This window comes from Lepidochelys olivacea (assembly GCF_965140295.1).
Source record: "Lepidochelys olivacea isolate rLepOli2 genome assembly, chromosome: 4".
Lineage (NCBI taxonomy): Eukaryota > Metazoa > Chordata > Testudines > Cheloniidae > Lepidochelys > Lepidochelys olivacea.
The window spans coordinates 15465160-15482371 of record NC_140414.1 but is presented as its reverse complement, the minus strand read 5'-3'; the positions used below and the strand labels follow the sequence as shown (position 1 = coordinate 15482371).

Here is a 17212-nt window from a genome sequence, read left to right as displayed (position 1 = left end):
ACTGGTGACGCCACACCCCTTATCTTCCTCTGGGGGCATGGCTGATAACAGACTAGGAGGTTCAAGGAAAATGTGGTTTTGAGAGAGTCTGGAAGATTCTATGAAATTCTACAAAGATCCAGAACATTTTAGGAGGTTAGTTAAAAATGAAGTCACATACGGAATACCGGAAACATTTCACTTCAAACATTCTATTTTCCCAGCATCCTGAGCCCAGCGCCCCTCAAGCCTGGCACTCCAGGCAGTCATGTGCATCACCTGCTCCTGAATATGACCTTGACCCAGAAGAAACACCTGCATTCCTCACTGCTCTTGGAATAGCCCAGGGGACATGGTGACCCTGGCCTCCTGCCTTTTCCAATTGGCCTCATTTTGGAGCCTCTCAGCAAGTTGAAGGTATTCCTCCCTGGCCTTCCGCCGAGCTTATCTCTGACTCCCAAACCCCTCCCTCTCACAGACACTGTTCATAGAACTGGGACGTTTTGTTTTCCTTGGCTGCAGTTCCTGAAGGCTTTTTATGTTCTTGCCAGCGCAATGAGCCCGCCCCAATCCTTTCACAATATCCTTGTGAAGATCATGCGAGTTCATACAGCCTTTCCTTCTCCCCACAAGAGCAGAACTGCCAGAGGAGAAAGGTAAACTCAGACTTCAACTCTTTGGCCTGTTACTGTTAGGAGTTTGTCTGTCTGTTCCGTTGTCTGAGCGAACAGCCAGGCAGAGCAGCCTGTCTAGGACTGGTGGTATACACATCCAGGAAGAAACCTGGGCATTTTTAGGAGGATTTGGCACTGCAAACTCTCCAGACTGGAATGTTCAATGCACAGTCTTGTGATTTCTCCATCTAAGACCTGGGAAGAGGAGTTGTGTGCACTGGGGAAAGGTAGGGCTGGATGCACAATTATAAAATGGATCTATACTTTTATTAGCGCTTCAACACATGACTCATTTTAATCTGGGACTGCAGAAATGGTCAGTGATGCAGACTCCAAGCTTAGATTTTGTAAAAGGAGAGGGGGACAGGATTATGAATTGTCTGGTGATTTACATATGACTTTAAGACTCACAATGGTAAATTATTTGCTAGTTTACAGCATCTTTATTTGCCTTTCTCTAAAATTCCTTTGCTCAGCAGCTTCTAAAATGTGACCATTTCTGAGCAGCAACTAAAATATTCTTCATTTGCTTTTTTCAGAGGAAAATAAGGTCTGAAGAGACAAAACTAAACTTTCCTCTCCTGCCTTGTGTGTTGGCAGGAATGAAGAGGGTTCATGAAGGGTAATGAGAGTTGACACTGTCCGTCATTTTCCTTACTGCTTAAAGTTTCAGAGTAGCAGCCGTGTTAGTCTGTATCCGCAAAAAGAAAAGGAGTACTTGTGGCACCTTAGAGACTAACGAATTTATTTGAGCATAAGCTTTCGTGAGCTACAGCTCACTTCATTGGATGCATGCAGGGGAAAATACAGTGGGAAATTTTATATACACAGAGTACATGAAACAATGGGTGTTACCATACAGACTGTAACAAGAATGATCAGGTAAGGTGAGCTATTACCAGCAGGAGAGCGGGGGGAATCGATTACAGACCTAAAAGTGGCAATTCTTCAATAAAAAAAACTTCAAAAACAGACTCCAATGAGAGACTGCTGAATTGGAATTAATTTGCAAACTGGATACAGTTAACTTATGCTTGAATAAAGACTGGAAGTGGATGTGTCATTACACAAAGTAAAACTATTTCCCCATGTTTATACCTTCCTCCCCGCCACTGTTCCTCACAGGTTCTTGTCAACTGCTGGAAACGGCCCACCTTGATTATTATGACAAAAGGTCCCCCCTTTTTGTATTATTTTTATTATGGTAGCTGCTAGAGACCTTGATTAAATTCAAGGCTCCATTGTGCTAGGCGCTGTACAAACACGTAGAAAGTCAGCCTCTGCCCCAAAGAGTCTATATAGAGAAAGCATGTGAGAAAGGGACTATCATCATCTCCACTTTGCAGATAGGGAACTGAGGCACAGAGAGATTATGTGGCTTGTCCAAGGACAAGGTATAGCTAAGAACAGACTCCAGGTCTCCTGAGTCCCCATCCATCACGTACAGCGGGAAAACAATGCATGGGTCTGGCCTACTACAAATATTTGTTCCTTTGCATCTCTCCAGCCTTTAAAAGCAATTTTCTTGGCATTGAGGATCAAGGTCCTTTACTCTTTTAGGTAATAAAAACTGTTTGCTTTTTCTGGGTGAGATCTGAGAGAGCCTGAACATAAGACTTCTGCATACCCTCCATCTCCACCCCCCTATACTGACAAAGGAGTCAGTAGGTTAGAAAGCGGAGCAATGAACTCTTTCGAAACATGCTGCTGTCTGTTATCTAATGTTGTGAAAGGTGGTATGGTTTGCGCTCATCAGAAATTCCTTTGCTGCCTCAGTTTTTAATGGAAACATAGCCAAGGGCATGCGCTATTAAACAGCTGGAAAGGGACAGGCCAGCTGCTGCAAAAAAAGAAATATCCCGCCATGCTCAACTGAGTGTCTGAGAGCACTGGGAACATAAATGAGATTCCTGTCCAGCTGCTCTCCCGTCTTCTGTCCTGCCAGTTATACTCTGCTGAACTCTCCCCCTCAGCATGGCTTTACCAGATTACCTTCGGCAGGACTGGAGGATAGTCCGTGACATTCCAATGGTCTGCGCGTTTTCATACAACTGGGAAAGGATTGACAACTTCCAGAGTAAGCCAGATGACATCGTGATAGCCACATACCCCAAATCTGGTGAGTTTTCATGGCTTTCTGGATTAGGAGCCACACTGAGCCATGCCCTATGGTCCTGGAAATGTAGGGGGGTCCCTTCAAGCCCCATCATACTCCCCTTGTGAAAGCAAAGCAGCTCCACTGATTCACAGCTGTTGCTAACAATAATGAGCAAGAATGCCAAGGAGACTTTCCAGCATTTCACAGCTCCCAGCCTGCATTCCGCTCATTAGAAATGATTCCATCAAATTGAATGCCAAACCATTCTGGGCTGGGGTTTGTTCCTTTCTGAAATGACCTTTCTATGGCCTCAAGCATCTGAAATGGGCATACCCAGGCACCATGCAGTCACAGGGAGACGGATGGGCATTTCCCCTCCCCCACAATATAAAGGGACAAACTTAACTTAGTATTTTCTTGTCCTAGTGTTTGGGGATGTGCCTTGCTAGTCTGGAGACTCAGGCCTGGTCTACACTACAAAGTTAGGTCGACATAAACTGCGTTAGGTCGATTTATTAATGTATTAATGTTTCCAGTATAACACTATCTGGGTTGTAAGGGGCTGGAGACTTTGTGGAGTCACTAAGGTCAGGTCCCAGCATACTTTGGGTATGTCTACACTACGAAATTAGGTTGAATTTATAGAAGTCGATTTTTTTAGAAATCGTTTTTAAATAGTCGATTGTGTGTGTCCCCACACAAAATGCTCTAAGTGCATTAACTCGGCAGAGTGATTCCACAGTACCGAGGCAAGCGTCGACTTCCGGAGCGTTGCACTGTGGGGAGCTATCCCACAGTTCCTGCAGTCTCCGCTGCCCACTGGAATTCTGGGTTGAGATCCCAATGCCTGATGGGGCAAAAAACATCGTCGCTGGTGGTTCTGGGTACATGTCATCAGGCCCCCGTTCCCTCCCTCCCTCCGTGAAAGCAACAGCAGACAATCGTTTTGCACCTTTTTTCCTGAGTTACCTGTGCAGACGCCATACCACGGCAAGCATGGAGCCTGCTCAGCTCATTGTCACCGTATGTCTTCTGGGTGCTGGCAGACACGGTACTGCATTGCTACACAGCAGCAGCAACCCATTGCCTTGTGGCAGCAGACGGTACAATAGGACTGGTAGCCGTCATCGTCATGTCTGAGGTGCTCCTGGCCGCGTCGGTCAGAAGCGGCTGGGCAGACATGGGTGCAGGGACTACATTAGGAGTGACTCGACCAGGTCACTCTCTTTAGTCCTGCAGGCAGTCCTATTGTACCATCTTATGGTGAGCGGGCAGGAAATATAGATGACCAGCAGTCCTATTGTACCATCTTTTGCAGGGCAGGCAGGAGATGAGGATGGCTAGTCCTTCTGCACCGTCTGCTGCCAGCCAAAGATGTAAAAGATAGATGGAGTGGATCAAAACAAGAAATAGACCAGATTTGTTTTGTATTCATTTGCTCCCCCCTCCCTCCTTCCCTCCATGAAGTCCTGCCTGAAATACAAGAGGGAGGGATAGTTTAGTGGGTTGAGCATTGGCCTGCTAAACCCAGGGTTTTGAGTTCAATTCTTGAGGGGGCCATTCTGTGTGACAGTCGTTTTTGTTTCTCCTTGATATAAAGCCACCCCCTTTGTTGATTTTAATTCCCTGTAAGCCATGTCGTCAGTCACCCCTCCCTCCGTCAGGGCAACGGCAGACAATCGTTCTGCGCCTTTTTTCTGTGCAGACGCCATACCACGGCAAGCATGGAGCCCGCTCAGATCACTTTGGCAATTAGGAGCACATTAAACATCACACGCATTATCCAGCAGTATATGCAGCACTAGAACCTGGCAAAGCGATACCGGGCGAGTAGGCGACGTCAGCACAGTGACAAGAGTGATGAGGACATGGACACAGACTTCTCTCAAAGCATGGGCCCTGGCAATGCGGGCATCATGGTGCTAATGGGGCAGGTTCATGCGGTGGAACGTCGATTCTGGGCCCGGGAAACAAGCACAGACTGGTGGGACCGCATAGTATTGCAGGTCTGGGACGATTCCCAGTGGCTGCAAAACTTTTGCATGCGTAAGGGCACTTTCATGGAACTTTGTGACTTGCTTTCCCCTGCCCTGAGGCGCATGAATACCAAGATGAGAGCAGCCCTCCCAGTTGAGAAGCGAGTGGCAATAACCCTGTGGAAGTTTGCAATGCCAGACAGCTACCGGTCAGTCGGGAATCAATTTGGAGTGGGCAAATCTACTGTGGGGGCTGCTGTGATGCAAGTAGCCAACGCAATCAAAGATCTGCTGATATCAAGGGTAGTGACCCTGGGAAATATGCAGGTCATAGTGGATGGCTTTGCTGCAATGGGATTCCCCTAACTGTGGTGGGGCCATAGATGGAACCCATATCCCTATCTTGGCAATGGAACACCAAGCCGGCATGTACATAAATCGCAAGGGGTACTTTTCAATAGTGCTGCAAGCACTGGTGGATCACAAGGGACGTTTTACTAACATCAACGTGGGATGGCCGGGAAAGGTACATGATGCTCGCATCTTCAGGAACTCTGGTCTGTTTCAAAAGCTGCAGGAAGGGACTTTATTCCCAGACCAGAAAATAACCGTTGGAGATGTTGAAATGCCTATATGTATCCTTGGGGACCCAGCCTACCCCTTAATGCCATGGCTCATGAAGCAGTACACAGGCAGCCTGGACAGTAGTCAGGAGCTGTTCAACTACAGGCTGAGCAAGTGCAGAATGGTGGTAGAATGTGCATTTGGACATTTAAAAGCGCGCTGGTGCAGTTTACTGACTCAGTTAGACCTCAGCAAAACCAATATTCCCACTGTTATTACTGCTTGCTGGGCACTCCACAATATCTGTGAGAGTAAGGAGGAGATGTTTATGGCGGGGTGGGAGGTTGAGACAAATTGCCTGGCTGCTGGTTACGTGCAGCCTGACACCAGGGCGGTTAGAAGAGCACAGGAGGGCACAGTGCGCATCAGAGAAGCTTTGAAGACCAGTTTCATGACTGGCCAGGCTACGGAGTGAAAGTTCTCTTTGTTTCTCCTTGATGAAACCCCCCACCCCTTGGTTCACTTTACTTTCCTGTAAGCTAACCACCCTCTCCTCCTCCCTTCAATCACCGCTTGCAGAGGCAATAAAGTCATTGTTGCTTCACATTCATGCATTCTTTATTCATTCATCACACAAATAGGGGGATGACTACCAAGGTAGCCCAGGAAGGGTGGTGGAGGAGGGAAGGAAAATGCCACACAGAACTTTAAAAGTTTACAACTTTAAAATTTATTGAACGCCAGCCTTCTTTTTTTTGGGCAATCCTCTGTGGCGGAGTGGCTGGTTGGCCGGTGGCCCCCCCACCGCGTTCTTGGGCGTCTGGGTGTGGAGGCTATGGAACTTGGGGAGGCGGGCGGTTGGTTAGACAGGGGCTGTAGTGGCAGTCTGTGCTCCAGCTGCCTTTGCTGCAGCTCAACCATACACTGGAGCATACTGGTTTGGTCCTCCAGCAGCCTCAGCATTGAGTCCTGCCTCCTCTCATCACACTGCCGCCACATTTGAGCTTCAGCCCTGTCTTCAGCCCGCCACTTACTCTCTTCAGCCCACCACTTACTCTCTTCAGCCCGCCACCTCTCCTCCCGGTCATTTTGTGCTTTCCTGCACTCTGACATTATTTGCCTCCACGCATTCGTCTGTGCTCTGTCAGTGTGGGAGGACAGCATGAGCTCGGAGAACATTTCATCGCGAGTGCGTTTTTTTTTCTTTCTAAGCTTCAATAGCCTCTGGGAAGGAGAAGATCCTGTGATCCTTGAAACACATGCAGCTGGTGGAGGAAAAAAAAAGGGACAGCGGTATTTAAAAAGACACATTTTATAAAACAGTGGCTACACTCTTTCAGGGTAAACCTTGCTGTTAACATTACATACATAGCACATGTGCTTTCGTTACAAGGTCGCATTTTGCCTCCCCCCACCGCATGGCTACCCCCTCAACCTTCCCCTCTCCCTGTGGCTAACAGCGGGGAACATTTCTGTTTAGCCACAGGCAAGCAGCCCAGCAGGAATGGGCTCCTCTGAGTGTCCCCTGAAGAAAAGCACCCTATTTCAACCAGGTGACCATGAATTATATCACTCTCCTGAGGATAACACAGAGAGATACAGAACGGATGTTGTTTGAACGCCAGCAAACATACACTGCAATGCTTTGTTGTACAATGATTCCCGAGTACGTGTTACTGGCCTGGAGTGGTAAAGTGTCCTACCATGAAGGATGCAATAAGGCTGCTCTCCCCAGAAACCTTTTGCAAAGGCTTTGGGAGTACATCCAGGAGGGCCGCGAATGCCAGGGCAAAGTAATCCTTTCACATGCTTGCTTTTAAACCATGTATGGTATTTTAAAAGGTACACTCACCGGAGGTCCCTTCTCTGCCTGCTGGGTCCAGGAGGCAGCCTTGGGTGGGTTCGGGGGGTACTGGCTCCAGGTCCAGGGTGAGAAACAGTTCCTGGCTGTCGGGAAAAAAGGTTTCTCCGCTTGCTTGCTGTGAGCTATCTACAACCTCATCATCATCATCTTCGTCCCCAAAACCTGCTTCCGTATTGCCTCCATCTCCATTGAAGGAGTCAAACAACACGGCTGGGGTAGTGGTGGCTGAACCCCCTAAAATGGCATGCAGCTCATCATAGAAGCGGCGTGTTTGGGGCTCTGACCCGGAGCGGCCATTCGCCTCTCTGGTTTTCTGGTAGGCTTGTCTCAGCTCCTTCAGTTTCACGTGGCACTGCTTCGGGTCCCTGTTATGGCCTCTGTCCTTCATGCCCTGGGAGATTTTGACAAAGGTTTTGGCATTTTGAAAACTGGAACGGAGTTCTGATAGCACGGATTCCTCTCCCCATACAGTGATCAGATCCCGTACCTCCCGTTCGGTCCATGCTGGAGCTCTTTTGCGATTCTGGGACTCCATCATGGTCACCTGTGCTGATGAGCTCTGCATGGTCACCTGCAGCTTGCCACGCTGGCCAAACAGGAAATGAGATTCAAAAGTTCGCGGTTCTTTTTCTGTCTACCTGGCCAGTGCATCTGAGTTGAGAGTGCTGTCCAAAGCGGTCAGAATGGAGTACTCTGGGATAGCTCCCGGAAGCCAATACCGTCGAATTGTGTCCACAGTACCCCAAATTCGAGCCGGCAAGGCCGATTTAAGCGCTAATCCACTTGTCAGGGGTGGAGTAAGGAAATCGATTTTAAGAGCCCTTTAAGTTGAAATAAAGGGCTTCATTGTGTGGACGGGTGCAGGTTTACATCGATTTAATGCTGCTAAATTCGACCTAAAGTCCTAGTGTAGACCAGGGCTGTGTCTTTTCCTGTGTCTTGTAGGCAGCTGCTGAGCACAGTGATGATGTTCATCAAAAACATAACAATAGAAAATCAACTAGCAATTGTGTTGGCCTAGGAGAGGCCTCACACCATCCCTGAAAATGGGTGTGGTTGCAAGGTGTTGCAGACCTTCTACAAAAAGAGCTCTGAAGTGGGCCGCTTGCCATCAGTAACTTCTGACAATGCTGGCAAACTGTAATGTTTGGCTACAGATTAATGATATTCCATTGCTACTCAGCCTCAGGAGAGTAGAAGAGATGTAGCTAGAACAGGAGTTCTCAAACTTCATTGCACTGCAACCCCCCCCTTCTGACAACAAAAATTGCTACATGACCCCAGGAGGGAGGACCGAAGCCTGAGTCCTCTTGAGCCCTGCCACCCTAGGTTGGGGGGCCAAAGCCAAATCCTGAGCCCCACTGCCTCGGGTGGGGGAGGGACCCATAGCCTAAGCCCAAGGGCTTCAGCCCCAGGCAGGGGGGGTCAGATGATGGGGCTCAGGATTCAGCTTTGAACCTGGGTCTCAGCAAGTCTAAGCGGTGACCCCATTAAGATGGGGTTGCGACCCACAGTTGAGAACCATTGAGCTAGAATACTGAAGATCGTAAATGAATAGGCTGAATACCGTAAGTGCTGTTGTCTTGGCTGGACGAACAGTGGATGAGGTTCTTGCTTGACTGTTCCTTGGTGGATAAACCTGGTTCTTGACTGGATTTTTCTTCTCTCATCTTGTTTCCAGGCACTACATGGATAAGTGAAATTGTGGACATGATTCTGAATGATGGAGATCCTGATAAATGCAAGCGAGATGCAATTTTCAACAAAGTGCCCATGTTGGAATTTGCTATCCCTGGGAAGATGTCACCAGGTAAATGTAGCACTAGTGTTGGGTGACTACAGACAAAACAGTCAGTGATTCAGTGCGGCTGGCTTGCAGCTCAGGAGAGGAAAGAAGGGATTGTGGATAGAGCACTGGCCTAAGACTCAGGAGATCTGGGTTCGGTTCCTTTCAGTGAGACTTGGGTGCTTTTGGAAATGTTACCGTTAATGCCTTCTCTATCAGCATCAATGATCCCTTTGAACCTTTGCTTACCAGGTACAGAGCAATTAGCCAAGAAGCCATCTCCTCGTTTAGTGAAAACCCACCTTCCAGTCCAGCTCCTTCCAATGTCCTTCTGGGAAAATGGCTGCAAGGTAACCAGGAGTTGGGAACTCAGACCTTCTGGACAATAGGCTGATGGGGGAAGTATCATGTGCCTTGAGCACACAGAATACTCACGCTAGTCCCACCCTTTGCCAGGTTCCTCTCCCTCATTTTTACCCACTGACTCTTTTCTCCAGTGGGAAGAGATTTATTTGTGAGTTTCCATGCTGATAGCTACCTAGAGCAGCAGTTTTGCAGCTTTACATTTACAACATTGGGATGCAAGTTTGGATTCATATTTAGGCTGAGATTTTCAAAGATCCCTAAGAGATCAGGATGTCCAGTTCCCATTAAAATTGACCTCACGGGATTCCAATTCCTTTAGATAACATTCACTCAGTGTTGAGTAAGATGTTTTTCCAGCCGTCAGCTTTGCAGGCTCACCCTGGGATCTGACAAACAGACTGGATTCTTTCTGGCTCATACATCATCATCAGTAACAAAGATCCTGGAAAGCAAATTCTGCCAACATCACCAACATCTGTGCAGCACCCATTGTCTTAAAATACTTCTTCCTGGGCAATCTCCATTGTCTTCAATGAGGTTACCCACACATAACTGAGGGGTAAATGTGGTCTCACAATTACAACTCAACTAACAATTCCGCCTGATGGGGTGAGAGCCAGAATACAATCCAGCTCACTTCTCTGTAGCCATGTTGGCCCTGCTGGGCATGATGTATTTTGCCACTATATGAACAGCTATGTCTGAATGCACATGGGAGCAGACCCATTGACTGCTGCACCCAGGGGAGTAGGAGGATGCGACCCAAGGCAGGGCAGACTGGGATTGCATTGTTTCCTTCCTTCAGAGGTAGGCTGGTTTAACCTGTGACTGAGGCCCACAAGGAGGCCCCCAGGGGATGCAGTGAATTCACTAATCCCCCAGGCATCCTGGTCACAATCCCTCCTTGGCAAACACCACTCCCTTTGGTGGTTCTGCTGCCTGCCCATTGTTCCCCTGGTGGAGTTCTAGTACCGCCAGAATTTCCATCTCTGTGGGGTCTGTGCACTGGGTTACACTGGCAGAAATGTGTGTTGTTGTTTTCCCCATTTTTACAGATGGGGAAACTGAGAAACAGAGAGATCGACCCAAGACCACAGAAAGTGTCAGTGGAAAACCAGAATTAGCAGAACCAGAATTAGCACTCCTGTAGCTTCTATTCCTATGCCCAGTCCACGGTGCTCTACTCTCAGACCACAGTGTCCAGGGGTGCTTTCAATCCCTCAGCTTTAATTTGGCCCTTGAGCCACAATTTGGATCCCCTGCAGTAGGGCTGGGATTTTGAAAGAAGCCTAAGGAAATTAGGCACCCAACTCCCTTAGGCACCTCTGAAAATCCAAGTCTAGAGCCACTCAGAACTCAAGGTCGCCGAGGCAACATGGATTCTTCTCTTCTTCCTGCCACAGGTGATCTATGTTGCCCGAAATGCCAAAGATGTAGCTGTTTCTTTCTACCATTTTGACCTGATGAACCAGCTGCATCCAGACCCCGGCACTTGGGAGCAATACATTGAGAAATACATGGCAGGCAGAGGTGAGACTGACATCTGTTAGCAATTCATGTTCCTGGGGTTTTAAATTGATGCTGCTTGAAGCATAAAGGAAAAGAGACTTGCAACTGCAGGTGAATTTATTCAGGCCAAGTTCTGCCTCTCGGTGGGAAACTTAGACGCTGTGCCTTTCAGTGTAGTCTCTGAGTACTAGGAAATGCAGTGAGAACTGAGGGAGGGAACTTTCCTATTAGACCGGACAGTTTGAGTAGCCTCCACTGCATCTATGCTCCCCTTCAGAGGGAGCAGTGGTTGGGGAATCTGCACAGCAGTGGGTCCACTGGCCCAGACCTTATATAACTATAATGTAGGGCCAGATCCCCAGCAGCTGTAAATCAGCATAGATGCATTGACTTCAATGGAGCTATGGCTAATTTACACTAGCTAAGGATCTGGTCCATTTACTTTAATGACGCCACACTGATTTACACCAGCTGGGGATTGACTTCATTGAAAGTATGCCAATGCCAGCTGGGATCTGGCCCTAAGCTGCATTTCTATAAGAGTCAGGTAATATCTAGTTTCTGCTCCAGTCACATATAATAATAGTTGAGGATTCCAACCTGCCAGTGGGACCAAAGGGGCAAAGAATTTGACCTAGTGTTTGCATATAGCCACACCTGGTGGTTTGTGCCCAGGTACCCGATTTTCACATGATGTCATAGTAACTGCACACACAGTGCATTTCAGCGGCATTCAGCCAAAAGATAACATGAGCCCCAGTGACCTGACACGCTCATGTCACTAAGAGTATTTGTATACCTTTGCCTCTTTTAGTTGCGTATGGTTCCTGGTATGACCATGTGAAAGGCTGGTGGGAGAAGAGAAAGGACCATCCCATATTATACTTGTTCTATGAGGACATGAAAGAGGTGAGAGGGCAACAAGTAACCACTTCAGGGGCCACTCCACATGCACCAGGATGGAGGCAACAAATCTGACACCTGTTCAATGCCTTACCCTACTGTGCAATGTCCATCTGAAGATCAGTCTGGCTGTCCTGAAGAGAATGTGTCTCTCTAGGGTAGTGCAGTCCACCATGAGTAAAAGGCCCAGACTGTGACTCTTTAAATGCTTTGGTTGGTGCTAATACTACCCCTGAGCTGTGAGCCTCCCTCCTTCCCCACTTATTCTCCCTTATTTAGAACTGTGTCTAGATTTATTATGAGCACTTCACGATATCAAATGGATTTATCCTCATAACTCCCCTGTGAGGAGGTTGGGTGCTATTATCCCCATTTTTACAGCTGGAGAACTGAGGCATAGAGAGGTTAAGTGACTTGCCCAGGGTCACACAGGAAGTGTGTGGCAGAACAAGGAACTGAATCCAGGTGTCCTGAGTCCCAAGCTAGTGCCCTAACCACTGGGCCATTCTGCTTTCCCAAAGCCTCTTGCCCATGCTAGAGTACAGCCTTATGGAGTGCATCGCTTGAAGAGCAAGCACCAAAAGAGGGCTGCTTTCTTTAAAGAGACTTTTAACTCTCATTTAAAAATGTTGATGTAGCACATTTATTAAGAGGCAGGAAGAGGAGGGGAAAGTTAGGGAAGCATGTTATTAAAGATGGGGGAGCTAGTCTAGAAGTGACTTAACCCCTCGCTCAGACCCAAATGAAGTTTAGATGGGGATGTGAAAGAGAGCAGTTGCTCCTGTTCCCTTTAATTTCACTCTGGAATTCCTGGTTTTAGCTGGGAGAGGAAGTGGGTATTTCCAATCCAGCAGTACCAGAAATGCATGAGAGCCTGATCTTGGATGATTTCCATACCAGAGAGATTTGGGAAAACATCCCAACTCTAGCTTTGAACTATATGAAATGGAATTAGTCACTACCTTCCCAATTAACAGTAATATGGGCTAGTATTTGGAGCTGGGTTATCCTGAAGTTTAGCATCCACATATTGCTGAAGAGGAAGTGAAGTCTGAGAGTAAGGGCCAGGTCCACAAATCAGCACTGGTGTAGCCAGTAGGGCTGCAGTAATTTAGAGCAGCTGCGGATACGGCCCTAAGAATTCTGTGACTGGCTGGGGAAGATGTGGCTGGAATTAGGGTCCCTCCAGAGTGGCTGTCTGCATCACTTTCTAAATAAAGCAATGGGACTGGTGAGTTACAGACCAGTCTTGGTCTCTCTTTCTCTAAACATATTACACCCCCCCAAAAAACTATGTTAAAATAACATTATTTGGGTTGCAAAGTCAAGTACTCAAAAGTTAGGCAGTGCCAGAATTACTGTTGCCTGTGCAATGTGCTAATGCTAGGGAGGGAGACAAAGAAGGAGATTTTTTGGCTATTAATCTCCTTTTTATTTTGGGAAGGGGGGTAAGAATTGGGGGCAAGGTTGATGAAATGTATTGCTGGATTGCTGGATATTAGTTTTGATACAGTGGAACAACTAAGGTTGTTGGCACCTCATAAAAGTTCTAGACTTTCACTACGTTACATGGTGGCGGCGACTTTCACTTGACTAGTTGAGCCACTGGGTCCCACCGCACACCATCTGAAGTGCCACTTGTCTTTCTGTAGGATCCAAAGCGTGAAATTTGCAAGGTGATGCAGGTCCTGGGGAAGGATCTGAAGGAGGAGGTTCTGGACAGGATCGTCTATCACACTTCATTTGAAATGATGAAAGAGAATCTCACCACAAATTATAAGATGACCCCAAGTGATATAATGGATCAAAGCATCTCCCCTTTCATGCGTAAAGGTAAGGATTCACACAGGCACTAGCAACCATTTTTCTTCTCCTCAGTTGTAACAGGAAGATACTTTTTCATCCAGTTTTCCTTCGTAAGCTACCCAGAAAGGTGGTCATGTTTATATCTGATGGCTTTTCAGTAGCTTGTGTAAAATAGGTTGGTGGTACCATTTCTAGTGGACCGGTGTTTATATCTCACAGATGCTGTGACATAAGACACTAATTAGCAACCCCACTCTCATGAAAGAGGCCAAGGACTGAGTGGGCATGGAGACTGAACTACACTCTGACCCCTAGAAGTAGTCACCCGAAGAACAGAGCAGAGTGTCATTACACAAGCCTGCACTCTGCTGCTGCTACCTCTTTAGAACTTGATCTTTGACAAAATGGGGGCAGTAGAGCCAGATTTTCAAGAGTTCAGCTTGTTAAACATCAAAACGAAGTGACTGGATTTTTCAGAAATGCCGAGCATCCAGCGGCTCCCACTGAGAACAACGGGAGCTGTCGCCTGTTAAAGACTTCTGAAAATCTGGCCACTTTTTTCCAGTGCCTAAATGGGAGCTACGCTCTTTCAAAATTTGGCTCTAAATCCCCACATCTCCATAAGATATCTTTGCCTTGCCTCACATTCACTAGAAAAAGAAAAGCAAAGAAGCATGTTGGCCATAGGAGACAACTGAGAAAAATAAAAATAGAATCAAAGGCTGGAGTACAGACTGTGACAGACCCAGATCGGTTCGGTGCAGGAGTCTGGTAGAAGGAAAACACACTGGACGAATAGTTTTCTGTTCCCTGAGTGACCGGGGCAGGGAGTGCCCCAGAGTGGTCAGGAAGGTGCTAGAAGCCATGAAGTCAGGCAGACTCCATAAGACACTTGGAACAAATTTGAAACAATCAAGGGAAACAGGCTAATCAGATCACCTGAAGTCCATTTAGAACCATCTGGGACTAGTTTAAAAGGAAGCTCCTTCAGAGACACTGACTGGTAATAGCTGGGAGTAAGAAGGTGTGTTGTGGAAAGACTGGGAGAAAGAAGGTGAGAGGTAAAAGACCCGGGAGAAGAAGTGTGGTCAGGTACCAAGGGGGGAGAGGTGCTAGGAGGGGCCGTTTGGGGAAGTAACCCAGGGAAGGGTTATAGCTCTGGTAGTATTGGAAAACTACCTGTTGCTGGTGCCATTAGGGTCCCTGGACTGGAACCCAGAGAAGAGGGTGGGTGTGGGTTCCCCGCAACCCTTCCCACACCTCTACAAAAATGCTCCCTGAGTAGGAAGACAGGGACTAAAGAGGGCTCTTACACCAAACCCATTGACTGGCTGATGATGGTGGATCAGTAAGCTGTAACCCTTGCCTCTAGGAGGGGAAAGAGGCTACACTGAGGGTCACAGCAAACCTCGGAGGCAAGCCCTAACCACCTAGAAGCACAGGACCCCCTGAGGCAAAGCCAGAGCACTGCCACAAGACACAATGATACTGTGTGAGCTGTTTCAGACCAGAACTGTTTATTACTCTGTGTGTACAGTGTGTGAGCTGTTTGGGACCAGAACTGTTTATTACTCTGTGTGTACAGTGCCTAGCCCAGTTTTGCTCTTCCCTGGACAGTACTGTAATAAACATGTTTACTAATATAATATAGGTGAGAGGGAATAATTTCCATACTAAAACTATGTTTAAAACAATCGATATGGAATGCAGGATCTGGTTAGCTGGCCTGCTTTCTCTGGCATCCACCCAGTGCTTCCACAAACAATTAGAAAATTGATCAATACAATATTTCAGTTCACCAAGTTTTCAGTGACTAAATTCCAGTTAAAAGCTAATTGCTACCAAAACATTTTTTTTCAAAGTCTGCTATTTTTATCAATCAGCTATCCTGGATGCCAGCATTTTTCTTGATGCCTTTTGTCCCCAGTATATGGAAAAGGTGCTCAAAGTGTTAGGCAGACTAGCTCTTCTTGCATATAGCAGCTACTGGAAGGTGGGGAGTGCTCAGCACTGTGAAGGATCTGGCCCTCATTAACTTTTTGTATAACGCTCACTTTAATTAACTACACTTTTGTTAGTGGTGCATGAAAAATGTATTTACTTAATAAATCTAGGTTCAAATTCTGGCCTCCGTTACACCCCCACAAGTTTATTGGAGCTTGATGCAGAGGTTCTCAAACTTTTGTGTTGGTGACCCCTTTCACATAGCAAGCCTGTGTGTGACCCCCCCCACTTATACATTAAAAACATGTTTTAAATATTTAACACTATTATAAAATGATGGAGGTGAAGCAGGATTTGGGGGTGGAGGCTGACCGCTTCAACCCCCCATGTAATAACTTTGCAACCCCCTGAGGGGTCAAGACCCCCCGTTTGAGAACCCCTGAGCTAGAGAAAAGCATGTAATTGAGTGTAGAATTTAGACTATTAATGTTTTCTTGATACTATTTCTATTTCATTTTCCAACATCGGGAGTTCTTTTGCTTCAGCAAGGGCTTTGCTGTTTCATTCTCTTTTTGTTTCAGGGATTGCTGGAGACTGGAAGAATCACTTTACTGTGGCCCAGAATGAGAGATTCAATGAAGATTATGAGAGGAAAATGGCTGGGAGCACACTGCGGTTCCGAACAGAGATCTGAAGGAGCCTGGCGTCTTAGTACTGTAGTTCTAATACACGGGTCTCTGTCATTTCTGTTGAGAATAGCTTTCCCCCACTCCTTTAATCAACTAGAAGTAATACATTGAGAAGTGTCTGCTCCAGTGATGGTCAGACACTTGAACCTGGACTCTTGGGCCATCTAGACCAAGGTGCAGTTACACTCCAGAGCAGAGGGATTGACCCAAGAGACTGGGATTCCATATCCAGGGTCTGAGTAGCAGGGAAGGCTCCTTGTTCTAGGGTTAGCCACACACACACCTCTTCTTTTATGTTAGACTGAGTACTGGTCAGGTTCAAGTGAGGCAAAGGCCTCAGGCCCAGATCTTCAAAGCTATTTAGGCACCTAGCTCCCAGTCCCTTGAAATGAAAGGGAATTAAGCACCTAACTCCCTTTGAAGATCTAGACCTGAATGATTAAGATGAATGATTGAATGGGGCAAATAGGAGGAGAGGGGTGGCTTGGTGGGGAGGAAGGTGCTGGGGAGATTCAATGAAGAGAAAAATGAAATAGTGGAATTTGGTTTGGGAAAGGAGGCTTTCTTGATCTTGAAGAGCATTAATTGTAATGTACAGATTCATCAAGTATTGTAATTTCTCTAGAGAATGGGCTCGTAATGGGGATAGTGCCAGGGAGGTGGGCCACCAGTTCTCTCATAAGAAGTGGTCCACATTCTGACTAAATATGTGAACTCCTGTATAAAATTACTACTTCATCTAGTTTATGCTGACACAAAGTCAAATGCTACAAATCTGAATTAAACTGAAAAGTACTTGCTCACCTGTGTAGCTTAATCTATTCAGGTTCTTGTAGCCTTCCTGTCACCCTGGTATCTGTGCACCTTCCATTCAGCAATGCAACAAGCCACTTGTGCCTTCTTCAACTCTCTTCCCCAGGGGAACACTTGCAAGTGTGAGCACAATGGGATCTCTTCTGCAAATAAGTGCTGCTTAACATGAGGAATGGCTGCCCCCTGGTTTTATTAATGAGCAGTGCAGTGAGCAAAAATACCAGCAGTGTTCATATGAGTG

General features: G+C 46.9%; 1 protein-coding gene across 1 annotated transcript in view; it reads left to right on the top strand.

Moving 5' to 3' along the window:
• Positions 1 to 16961, top strand: part of LOC311520116 (uncharacterized protein) — a 38625-nt gene extending 21664 nt beyond the window's left edge. The window contains exons 9-16 of the mRNA XM_084627356.1: positions 471 to 635; positions 2655 to 2772; positions 8837 to 8965; positions 9194 to 9291; positions 10711 to 10837; positions 11631 to 11725; positions 13372 to 13552; positions 16051 to 16961. Of these exons, the coding sequence (XP_084483482.1) occupies positions 471 to 635; positions 2655 to 2772; positions 8837 to 8965; positions 9194 to 9291; positions 10711 to 10837; positions 11631 to 11725; positions 13372 to 13552; positions 16051 to 16163 (1026 nt within the window). The 3' untranslated portion in view covers positions 16164 to 16961. The remainder of the gene's footprint in view (positions 1 to 470; positions 636 to 2654; positions 2773 to 8836; positions 8966 to 9193; positions 9292 to 10710; positions 10838 to 11630; positions 11726 to 13371; positions 13553 to 16050) is intronic.
• Positions 16962 to 17212: the final 251 nt, after the last annotated feature.